Genomic DNA, 13,134 nt, shown 5'->3' with positions numbered 1-13,134 from the left:
GCAAGAAATGGGATTAAAGCAAAGATAGGATGCCACCAGTGTATCCTGCAGACACGTAGGGGCCATTTAGTATAGTCAGTGCACCCACCATAACGTTTCTGTGAGATGTGAGGAACTCTAGAACCCTGGAAACCAGAGTATACACACAGAAAATATGCAACACAACAGGCTAATAATAATAATAATAATGACAATAAAATACTTATAAAAGTCAGCTACAGTTATAACAGGAACTATTCTGTTAGCACACAATTACATAGATTATATATTATACTCAATAGGATACATGATGTAAGATTTCGAAAGGGGGAAAAAAAGTTGTTTTTTAATTACACAAAAAGCGCGAAAATCACAAACCAAACAAAAAACAACCCAGTCTTGCTTTTACGGCATATTGAATGTATTTACATGTATCATATGCACATTCTGTACAACAGCAGATTAAAAATAATTTAAATATTTCTCCATGATACCTGTTTGCACTGACAAAACAATACTAGCGACCTCTTCGCACATGTACATTTGTGGTAATGTCGTCTTATAATAGTAACGCAAACAAATTGATCCCACATCATATCACGATATTAATGCAATATGGCTTGCAGCAGCAAAACAGACCTGGAGTTTTCCCACCCGTTTAAATACAATGAGAAGTAAGTGGTGCAGAAAAGAAATGAGGCTCTATTAGAGGAGAAAACCACCAGGAGCACTAAACACACATATATAAGCATCTGTGTAAACACAGCATGTTAAATGGTTGAGAATTTCCCATAGTCTGAGAGTCCAGCTGGAATAATGGAGTGATAATTCAGCCCTGTCGTGATCAATACAGCGTTTATAATGTACAGCCCATTTTGCCTAAAGGCCAAATCAGAGAACATGTTAACCATAAGACTGTATAGCTATGAAAACTAAAGACCATCTGCACCACATATGCTCGAATGGAGCTTATTGAATGGAATAGAAAAAGGCACAAAGCTAATTTGAGAGTTCCTTTACACCTGCTACCAGTCAGCAGAGTAATAATAATACAAATAATAATAATAATAACATGAACAAACACTTTTAATTATGTAAAAGACTTCCTGTTTGAAGTTTCTCATAGAAATGGATTTCAGTGGGTGACTATGCCTTTTAAAATGCTTTTTCCACATGCATGAATATTCACAAGTAATAAGGGACTTCACGCTGTAACACTGTTATAAAATCAGTCACATGGTTTAAAAAAGAAAAAAGAAAACAAGGCCCATGTCCTCGGCAGCACAAAGACGTACAGAATGGTGTGTTGAGAAGTTACTTTATATGTGACTGTATGTCCTGAGGCATACTGGGATATCCTTCTTTAAAAAAAAGAAAAAAAAAAAAAAAAAGAGAAAAACAAGTCTCCTTGTCCTTAGTGTGTGCAAACAAAGCCAGGGACACAGTAAGGCACCTGTTCATGTTTGTTCTTGCACAGACGTCCCTCTCGCTGGCATTTCAGCTGTCCTCTATTTCACCTAAGCATTAGATGATGTTATAGAAACACTGTGTCAGTGTGTGACATGGAGCTTAGGTCTAAGCCCCACAGTGGAAAATTAAGTGAAAGAACCGGAAGAGAGGGGGAGAGAGATAGGGAAAGAGAGACAGAGAGAGAGGGGAAGAACAGTGTGGGCGCCACTCCAGCCTCTCAGGGACGATGGAACCTGCCAAGGCACAAAGAGAGCGGATGCTATTTTAACACAATCACAGTGGGAAGACAGAAAAAACATCAAGATCAAGCCAAAATTCATTAGAGAACAAGGCAGCTTTCTGAGGATGAAGCCAATTTACCTCAACTTACTCTATATATATATATATATATATATATATATATATATATATATATATATATATATATATATATACACACACACACACACACACACACACACACACATATATATATATATACATATACACACACATACACACACTACGGCTGTCAAAATGATTCCAAATTCATTTTAACGACACTAATTGTATTAATTACATTTTATTTATACTTGATTAAATGCAGCACTCATTTCTATTTGTCCATTTTTCTAAAATATAGAAATAAATAAACAAATAAATATAAAAAAGAGGCGAAATTGAAACCCTCAACGCACCACACAATTTGTCACGATGACTTTCCTCTACTCAGATATAAAAATAATAAACAGAAAAGAAAACATTTCAAATCACTAAACATGTGTTTTACTGATGTGCCAAGTCTCAAATCAAGCACCAAAATCCGCCATGGTGAACACATCTGGCAATTAAAAACATCCGTGTGGAAACATAGCAAAGGTTTTATTTGGTGTCCTGATGACTTGTCATTTAATACACCATAATTACTTTAAAACATTTGTCTTAATGCTGTATGTTTTATATATATATGAAATGTTATTTAAATAATGTATATGAATGCAGATTTTCTACTTAAATTTAAGAGTATTTACATATGAGAGCACTTTTAAATATTATAGTCCCCAAAATCTCTATTTGCAACACTGCAGTCAATAACTGGCTGAACCAGATGGTGATGCTCTTCCAGGCCTTTACTGCAGCTGTCTCCAGGTCCTACCTTGAGCTTCCAGATTCATATTTAACTTCAACCCCAATATAAGGTATTGGTAAGAATGTATGATCCTGATTGTATGCACCTGTACATTGTGCTTTCATATAATACACCTGCTTGTATTGCGCTGTAATTTAGATGCTCGGATTACTGGTTCAAATTTGTGCAGTTGTTTGTTAAAGAAGATCAAATATTCTGCAAAACATTATTTAAGACAACAATAGCTTACAAAGTAGGATAAGTTATGAAACATTATGAACATTAAGTTATGGAAAATTTAACATCTCATGACTATAGCGTACTCCCTAAATGAATTTCTTTCATTTTGTGGCTGTGTATTATGCTGCTGTACACTGACTTACCTGGTATAATGTTTGCTCTCTTCGTGAACTTCCATTTCTTTGCTTTTAAACTCGTTAAGCTCCTTGCGTATAGCAGCCTGCCAACAAAAAAAGATAAATATATCTTAAATTCATCCTTAAAGAGCATCTAAACAAAACCATACCATTCCCGTTCACCCAAACTTAATTTCCTCCCTCAAGAAATAATTAATTAATGATTGCATGTTGAAATTCACAAATGGTGGACTGACATCTGAGATTTCCACTTTCGCTATACATTAATATCCCAAAGTGATCCACAACTTGCAGAGCTTTTTCAAATTTACTAGAACAACATATCCTTATCCAGTTCATTATTTGTTTGGAAAACTCTCTATACATGATTTACAACTTTAGCAAAAAATTTTAGTTTTTTACATTTCACTTTTACTTGATTGTAATGACCAGTAGGTGGCAGCACCAACACAAGACATATGTCACAATATAACACAATAGAAAAACAATAGAAGTCAGCCCTAAATACATTTAGTTATATTTATGAGGCGTGTTACCCAGTGAGATGTCTGAGTTTTCGTTTCCTCTCATAAATCTTGAATCCTTTAAGTTTAACTAAATAACTAACACGGTTATGGATTTACACACATGAACCTCGATTCATCATTATAAATTTAAAGAATAAATGAAATCTTGGATTATCTTGTTTCATGTTTCACACTGCTCATACTTTTCTCGAGGTTAATGTTCTTCTGTATAATATCTTCATTTAACATTATATTTTACATTTTCCCCTAAAGTGCTGCACTTACTGTTTCCAAAACATGTGTGGTTTCTGTGATTGTATGAAGTATGTGATATGATTGTGTGTCTAGGACTGAAACGATTCCTCAAGTAACTCGAGTAAATCAAATAACAAAACAAAAAGCATCAAGAACAAATGATTTGCCTCGATTACTCGTACCACCTGCTAAACTCTGGAGTACTCTGGGGTCTCATTTATAAACGTGGCGCACAAAACAGGACTGGAAACGTGCGTACGCCACTTTTCACGCAAAGGTTGTGCGCGAATTCCACTTCTCACCTTCTGTGTTTTCACATTGTGCGTTCACAGGGCTCAGAGTTTACTTACAGGTGCGCACTTTCTAATTCTGTTTATTTAGACAATCACAACCTTTGCGTGGAAAGTGGCGTTTTCAGCCTCGTTTTGTGTGTACGCCACATTTATAAATGAGACCCCTGGAAAGGTAAACAGAGGAAAAGCTGCAGAATGAAAAATGGAGGAACGGAGAGAAAAAAACGAAGGGTAAAGATTTCCAGGCCAAAGAACAGAGTAGAAAGTTTCCAACGTTTGGGATTATTTCAAACTAAAACAAAGAAAACACCATTCGGTGCGTTTATATTTTTTTAAAGTAATTTGAAATTGATTTTTAGATTTTAAGTTATGATTTTTTTTATTGTAATATATATATTTGTATTTGCATTTTGATTAATTAAATTAATATGGCAATTAAATGCACTAAATGGGTTTAGTTTTCACAAATATTCTTGTATGCAAATTCAGCAATAAAAATGTTGAAATGTAAATCTTTCTAATTAATTACTTGTTTATTTTAAGAGACCTGTCTTATTTTTATTGTATTTTTTTAGTATTTTTCTACAATAAAGAAAAAGTACTTCTTATCTGATTACTTGAATAATCGATGGAATAATCGATAGCTGCAGCCCTGTGTGTGTTTGTTTCTAAGCATTATTTCACACATTTAGCATTGCAATGTGGAGTTAACACTGAAAAAGCTGCTAGGCCTGCTTTGGAGCAGGGTTTTATAGCCCCGGGTGAAAACAGTTCAACTCCTGCTTCTAAATTCCAACTGTGAATTGTTCCTCTACCTGGGGATCGAAGCCGTGTTTAAGAACGAAGATAACCCGAAGAAATCGAGCACATGAAAAGCCCTAATGACAGGTTCTTTATCTTTCTTGATGTTTGCATTATAAAGAATCAGGGATGTAGGAGAAAAATGAGCATCAGGGAAAGCCTCACTTTGTCTGCAGGTGTTAGCCTGGTCCATGGTTTGTCAGCACGCCGATCATAGTCTTTTGCCTCAGTCACCTCCACGTACTCGTTAAACCGAAGGATCCTCCGTGCTACTAACTCAGCGACTGTGGGCCGGAGACTCAGCTACAGGAAAACAAAATAAAACAAACAAACAAAAATGTTTGACATTTTACATTGAATAGTAACTGGTGTCTGTATGATACTCTAGTTAAATAGTTCACATAACAAAATCCTTGTAGAGCGCAAGCTTTAAAATAAGTACAACTGCAGGGTAAACAGAGCACTCCAAGTTATACAAGGTCATGGATACGGTGATTAAGGGGGACCATTTTTCACCAATTATCGTTTTATTTATTTTTTTATACTGATTTCTTTGATAATTATTACAGCTTGACACTTTAAAGATTCTACACCTCATATCCACCAGATGGCGCAGTGCACCACAAATACATTCTGCTCGAGCTGATAGTGTAAACTCCTTGCAAGTAATTTAGAATTCATAAGCAATATTTAATACTGATAAAATACTTAATTTCTTAAGTCAAACCTTAAACAATTAAAAACGTTTACAGTGTAAAATCTGACACGCAATTAATAAAGAAAAAATAAATAAGATGTGGTACCTTCCGAGAAAGCCGCCTTTTAATTTCTTGCTTGGCTTCATGTTCCTCTTCCTCATTTTTCTCTGCAGTGATGAAACAGAAATGATTACTCTTTTTTTATTTTTATCTTACACTTTGAACCTGTTAATGCAATATCTCACATCTCTAACCACCAAAATACAAATTAAAAGTACACTTCAAATATAGTGCGGTTTTGATACGCCTTACAATATGACAAATGAAAATCTGAGTGTCTGAGAAAGACTTGATGATAGTTTTCCATTCTGAATGCGAGTCTCAGCATCCGGCCAGAGTGCACTTCAGTGGTCGAGAGAAAACGGACATGCTGTTTCTTTCCTATCAGTCACACTGCATTAACTGTCCAGCAGCTCGTTCAGTTCCTTTCCATCTTAACAATGGTGCTTAGAATAAAATGACATTTTGACAATGCGTGCAGTTCTTTCTGTGCTTCATTATTTTCGCTTCTCTGAGTATAAAATGTGTGAAATTGGGGTGACTCAGCCTGCCATGGAGGCTCTTTGATCCTGGTTATTGTAGATGTTTCATGACTTTCATGCAGTCCAGGTGAGGTGAGGAATTACTGTTCTCCTCAAAGAGAAATTGGCACCTGACAGTGGATTATGCAGTTCTATAAAAAATACCTTTCCAGGTTTCATATTTAGTTTTGAGAGCATTTAATGGAAATTGCCTAAGCTACATGACAGAGCTGAACCCATTGAGGGAGAAATGGGTACTTATTCTTTCAATTTTAAGAAAGTTTAAAGACCAATTTTAGTTTTTGGTACTTTCTAAAGCTATGACACGCGCTGTATAAAAAAAGCCATCGTTTGAATGAAAGCAATTAGGGTCAAAGCATGTGCTTCATCCCAACTTGCATACTTATACTATGTAGTATAAACTCTTTGTGAGGAAACAGTACATTGAAACGTCATGTGATAAAAAGAAACTTGTGTTTACGCCCAATATAAACAAACTACTTCTGGGTTTCAGGTTTTCTTTATTATATTTATGTTTTATTCCTAAATCTGGGGTTTTATTCTCTGTATGGAGAATCAAATCTTACATTTGTCCTTTAAACTGCCCGAAAACAAGCCATTTAATAGACATTTATATTTCTGGCATTTGGCAGGAAATTCAGAGAGAGTGAGAGATTTGTAATCGCTATCAAAACTCATCCTTCTTGGAGTACAATCGTTCCTCTGAGGATGCTAATACAGTATAAAAATCATGCGCCAATTCACAGTGCTTGGTTATAGGGTGGGTCTTTACTCTTCATTTGAAGACAACCAAAGGCTCAGATATTTCCATCCTATATTTAGTGTCAATAGGATAGATTCTAGATCCACCATGATCCACCATAATGATTAGGATAAAGCCTTATGAATAAATAAATAAAAGTTACAGAATTAACATATACTGTATACCCTGTCATATATTGTCCCCTCAGATTAAGAAAAGAAAAGAAAAAAAATCATACACCTCACATATTTCACTCAAAGACTAAAGACTAGTAATTAGCTTAATACTCAGGAACTATATGCACTTAAGGGAGCCACCAGCCACAACAGAGTCTGGCACTGTTTGTGCTTCATTGGCTAACAATGATCGATAACTTTGTTTCGGCTTCACCCATTAGGGGTCGCCACAGCGGATCATTCGTATTTGTGATCCGCATGTTTGATTTGGCATGATTTTACGCTGGATGCCCTTCCTAACGCAACCCTCCTTATTTATCCGGGCTTGGGACCGGCACTAAGCGTGCACTGGTCTGTGCAACCCTAATGGCTGGGGTTGGTTCTCTGACCGAGGATCCAACCCGGGCCGCAGCGGTGAGAGCGGTGAGAGACCACCAGGGAACCCATAACAATGATCAATGCAAACTCAAAAGTCCTGCATAACACAAAAAAGTATTTTCCATTTCTTTGTTTAACCCACCATGGGGTCAAAGCAAATTTTTTAAACCCTACTACTGCTGATACAGGATTTCCATGTCAGTGTGCCCATGTGATCTGAAAACAAGGCCTAAAACTCACGTTTCAGGATGTTCCTCTGCTCCAGTTCTTCAGTGGTGGGTCTCTGGCTGAGTCGCCTGCAGTGAGAAAACATAAAATGTCAATCACTGTGCTAATCAATAATCACATTATGAATATGAAGAGCTAAATAAAATGTTTTGCAACTCAGTTTGATCTGACAGAAAGCAAGATTTCCGATCAGGACTAACCAAATGTGTTACTGGAAAGTAGAACAAACTGCACTCTTGAACCATTCAGCAATTCCTGATGAAGTCTTTCGAAATAAAGCGATCAGCCATAACATTAAAACCATTGCCTGGTGACGTGAGTACCATATTTAATATTGTTACAACCTGTCAAATATGAAAAAGCAAGTGATGGCAGTGACAGCTGATGTGTAATGTAACGTTTGGGGAGATCCCGCCGACTACTGAAAAAAATGTAATACTATGATATGATGAAAGGCTTCAGAACACACAGTGTATCCAGGTTTACTGACCCTTGTCCACTAACAAAAGCTCCTACAATGGTGCAGTGGAAAAAGGTGGAATAGCCGGATGAGTAAAGTTTTCTTTGACAAAATGTGAACAGCTAGGTGTATGTCAGTTGCTCACCTGGAAAGAGATGCTCTATAGGAAACAGGCATGCTGCTAAGACAGTGTGATGCTCTGGGCAACGATCTGCTGGGAAACCCAGAGTCCTGGTATTCGTGTGGTTTTTAATTTGACATCTTAATGTTATGGCTGATAGGTGTATACTATGGGTTCCATCTTTAGCTGGAGTGTGTAGATATAGATGACAGTTCGGTACACAGTAACACTAAATACAGAGTGTTCTCAGGGTTCTGGGTTTACGTCACCTCACTAGTTTACTGCCTATCTGCTGCCGCAGTTCCTGTCTCTCCGTCTCTGACGTCCTCGGAAGGATATTCTTCTCTTCCAGCTCTTTCTTGCTCGGCCTGTTGCCGAGTTTGATGGCAAGCGTGTCTCTGCGGCGGATTTTACTGGCAAGCGAGCCTACGGAAACAAATATTCATGCTAATCTCTCTCAGGCACTTGGGTTCTCTGCCACCATTACAAAAATGACATAAAATGAGGGTGGAGGTAAAATTAGAAAGGGACAAAGAGCACAAAAAGAGATGATAGTGAGAAAAGTAGGAGGGAAAGAAGCAACTAGTCAAAAAAAAAATTGAGGCTGCTTATTATGCAAAGACCCATGCTAGCAGAGTCTGACTGAGTCTCTTAGAGTCTCAAGAGCTAATAAAAAGTGATAGAAAATGCCTGTGTATGTTAAACAGAACACTGCTCAATCAAAGACACACAAACTACCAAAATAAAAGGAAAAATTTCTAGAGGGGTGCTGTTTTGTATTTCTGCTGATCCATGGCACATTTACTCTTTTTTTTTTTTTGCCATAATTTGCCTAATGTTAACCTGGTTATCTAAAACCACACCACAACACATACTGGATGTGTATTCGTCCTCATCGTCCTCCTCTTCCTCATCTTTATAGAGTATAGGCCCGTCCGAGTCTGAGTCGCTAGTAGTGGTATCTTTAGAGGCATCAGGGATGACGGTCACTTCTGGACTTTCCACATTGACACCCTGCTGTTTCCTGTTTCCTTCAGCTCTATAAAACAAACAAACACAAGAGTCACTCTAATTCAACACAGCCTCTAGACCACAATTCAATCTGTAACCAGAGTCAACCATGTGCTTATAAGCCTTCCCATTTTACTATTCACAATTTGTCATACGTAATATAATGTCATGTTAGTGCTCCACGACTCCCTCGGGAAACTGTTTCAGGGAGCGGATGACAGAAAAATGTAGCATGCTCATTACAGGCATGTTGTTTTGTTTCATCTACTGTTTTTCACAGAGTTACTTCACAGGAAATAAGGTCACAGATGTTGGTCTGATGGTAATGTGGACATGGCCACAAGAACCTACTCACATTGCTAGTTGATATTTAAGGAACAGTTTTGGGTGTGATGTTACACATAAATCAATTACAATGGCATGATGGGATGCGGCCCCCCACTCAAAATGCAGTTCAGAAATGGATTATTTTCCTATAAGTGCAAAAGACTTTCCAAAAATCTACATGTATTTGAATTAAACTAAAACATTACAATAATCAACTCCTAATGTGACACTTAATGTTGGGGAACAATTGTAAGACAAGTTCCTTTCTGTTAACTAGAGCATCATAACGTCTGTCTTTATATGTCTCTTGACGTTAATAAGAAAAAACAAAGTATATTATTGACTTTACTGTAAAGAGTAAAGTCCTCCATTTAGAGTACTCTTCAACTGCAGAAAAATTACTTTCTATTAAACTATGCATTTTATATATATATATATATATATATATATATATATATATATATATAAATATATATAAAGGTTAAAATTAAATACATTCAACGCAACATACACATTCACAACATCCTTTCTTTACTCAGATATAAAAAAAAAAAATCATTAAACATTTGTTTTACTGATGCACCAAGTCTTAAATCAGCACCAAAAACTGCCATTATGCACACATTTGGCAATTAAAACTGTCCTTGTGGAAACATAAGAAAAGTTCCATTTGGTGTCCTGATTTACGTAGTTTAAAACACCATAATTGTTTTCAAACATTTACAAGATTATGTTGAGTCTGGTTTCACTAATAATAAAAATACATTTGCACAAAGCATCCATATTTGTCCATGCCTATATGTGTGTGTATATATATATATATATATATATATATATATATATATATATATATATATATATATATATATATATATATATATATATATATTATATATACACACAGTGGAACCCGGTTATCTCGCCCTCGGTTAACTCGACAACCCTCGCCGAACCCTAAAATCTCGAGCACAAGGGGGGAAAAATTAGAAATTTTAACGTCAGTTATGTCGATCGGCGCTGTGCAGCCGCAGAAGAACTCGCGAAAGTGGCGGAAAAATCAAACTTTACAGATACTACAGGTGTTTGTATTGTATACTGGTGAATCTCTGCTGTTAGTAAGTGCACATATGCATTTTTTTTGTTAAATGTTATGCGATGAACGGGAGCGCAGCGCTCCGGCTTCAACTCCTTACCGGCGCGTCGCTCCTTACCGAGAGAGCCGTGCTCCTTACCGGCCAGCAGGGTAAGGAGCACGGCTCTCGGTAAGGAGTTGAAGCCGAGCTTCAGAGAAAGCAGCCGGCACCTGCCACGCCCCTTCGCCGTTCACGTTTGAGACTTTTCTGTCCCTCGTTTTGGTTTCGGGTTCGGTTTTGGATCTTCCGGTTTTTTCGGCTTCGCGCCGTGCCGCGGTCGCGGTATTTTTGAATTTCCCTATTTTTCCATTCACAAACTCTCTCTCTCTCTCTCTCTCTCACTCGGCTTATCTCCTCCTCGGCATCGCGGACGTAAGTTTTTTCGGACACTTTGCTTTGTGTGTTTATGCGGATTACTTCAGCCTGATGGTCATAAGTTTTCAGAAACTTAGTTACTGTTTATTTTTCTTTTTTTTCCACATGTGGACTAAATGTGAGACGGCACTGTGCAGCCGTTTTTTTTTTTTTTTTGAGCGATCTGTGTGTTTATAATGTTGGAGAATATAATAAAGGTTTGTATGGAGAATGGACAGTGGTTTGTATTGTATACTGGTAAATCTCTGCGGTTAGTAGGTGCACTTATGCCTTTTGTTGTTAACAAACGTATGTACATTTCTATAGCATGCCTTCATCAAACAAATCGCGGCAACGCTGTTGTGTAAAAACCCCTTCAAAAACACATGCATGCACATTCTCATTTATTAACGCACATCATGTACATAAAGAAATTTCAAGCACGTTAATATACTGCCGCCATTTTGATTTTCGTTTATCTCGATCATCGGTTACCTCGATGCTTTTTGGCCACCACCCCCTAAGATATCGACATAACCGGGTTCCACTGTATGTATATATATATATATATATATATATATCACATTTCAGCAACCATTCTATTATTCTATTATATGTGCTCATGGGACAATACTATAGAAATAAAAGATATTTCAAATATATCAAATATTTTAGAGTAGTTAATGTGCAGCTTGTACAGCAGTACATATTTCCTGTCCTTTAAAAATAACTCAAAATACCGCCATTATTGTCTAAATTACTGGCAACAAAAATGAGTACAGCTTAAATGATCATGTCAAAGCTGTGTCCAAAGTGTTTAAATTACTGTGTCCCGTAATTTATGCTCTTCGACAGATTGTATTCAGGAAACTGTTTGCAAGCTTTCTTGTGAGCCAGCTTCAGAAGAGGCTTCCTTCTGGGATGACGGCCATGCAAACTAGACTTGTTGCAGTGTGAGCACACAGTCTAAGCATCAAAAAGTGAACCTTTCCCTTTTGCAACCTCTAAAGCAATGCTGCAGCATTAATGTGTCTGTTTTTATTTTAGACAGATTCTGCACCTGACACACAGCACGAGGACTCAACTTCTTTGATTGACCCTTGCGAGGCCTGTTGCAAGTGGAACCTGTCTTGGATAACCTCTGTATGACACAGTACAATGTACTGTAACTCAGTATCAGGGTGTTGATACTCTTGAATCCAAGAAGTTTTTCAAATGTCTTTCGGCACTTTTCTTTATGTTTTCACTGACTGACATTGAAAGATGGTCCTCAGTGTCTCTGTCGTTCTCCCTCTCTCCGACGCTGGCACAACTGCAGCCTTCTTTTTTTACTAACAGGTGTGTCATCAGCGGAAGAGTTAGACAGAAATGGAGACTGTATGAAAAACTCTGATATTTTTAGTTCCGACATGTTTTTTTCTGATGCGGAAAGGTAAGTTTAGCTTTAACTCTCCGGTTATTTTGGCGCTTTAAGTTTCAGTTTATTACGTCAACAAATTATGTGAGAGGCCGTTCCTCACAGAACACGCACATAAAAAGTCATAACATGCAGACTGTACGGTCATAACAAACAAATATGTTTGGTCGCAAGTGACGATCTAGGCAAAAATTCTAATTCTCAAATCCTCAGATGGTTCCATGAAGTGCCATGTTGAACATTCAGTGGTCAGCATGAGGGAATTGATCTCAAAGCACCAAATTTTACTTGCTCTAATACAAGATACACAAATTTGTATGGTCCTGTCAAGCAGACAAAAAACAGGAACATGATGAATAGGACATGCGGCTTTGCATGGTTACGTACAGCTGTTTTCACTTAGTCTGTGCTCATTTTTGTTGCCAGCTATTTTGACAATAATGGCTGTGTGATGAGTTATTTTCAGAGGTACAGTAAATTTGTGCTGCTGTCCAAGCTGCACACTGACTACTCTAAAATATAACCAAGTTTCATTTCTGCATTATTGTCCCTTTAGAAGATATACTAAAAATGGTTGCTGAAATGTGAGGGGTGTACTTACTTTTGTGAGATACTGTGTATGTGTGTGTGTGTTTAATTTTTTTTATTTTTTATATATAATAATGTCATAAAGTACCCTGAAGTAAAAACCCGGGATC

At 37.1% G+C, this 13,134-nt stretch overlaps 1 protein-coding gene across 7 annotated transcripts in view; it reads right to left on the bottom strand.

The window, feature by feature from the left end:
* Positions 1 to 382: 382 nt before the first annotated feature.
* The window catches only part of phactr2 (phosphatase and actin regulator 2), a 68,028-nt gene continuing 55,276 nt past the window's right edge, over positions 383 to 13,134 (bottom strand). For all 7 annotated transcript variants that reach the window (XM_046868783.1, XM_046868779.1, XM_046868801.1 and 4 more), the window contains 7 exons: positions 9,070 to 9,233; positions 8,464 to 8,620; positions 7,626 to 7,681; positions 5,593 to 5,654; positions 4,955 to 5,092; positions 2,941 to 3,017; positions 383 to 1,682 (listed from right to left, as the gene is read on the bottom strand). In XM_046868783.1, the coding sequence (XP_046724739.1) occupies positions 1,667 to 1,682; positions 2,941 to 3,017; positions 4,955 to 5,092; positions 5,593 to 5,654; positions 7,626 to 7,681; positions 8,464 to 8,620; positions 9,070 to 9,233 (670 nt within the window). In that variant the 3' untranslated portion in view covers positions 383 to 1,666. The remainder of the gene's footprint in view (positions 1,683 to 2,940; positions 3,018 to 4,954; positions 5,093 to 5,592; positions 5,655 to 7,625; positions 7,682 to 8,463; positions 8,621 to 9,069; positions 9,234 to 13,134) is intronic.

This window comes from Silurus meridionalis, chromosome 2 (genome assembly GCF_014805685.1).
Source record: "Silurus meridionalis isolate SWU-2019-XX chromosome 2, ASM1480568v1, whole genome shotgun sequence".
Classification (NCBI taxonomy): Eukaryota; Metazoa; Chordata; class Actinopteri; order Siluriformes; family Siluridae; genus Silurus; species Silurus meridionalis.
The sequence above is the reverse complement of the archived record's forward strand: the minus strand, read 5'-3'. Positions and strand labels throughout refer to the sequence as shown.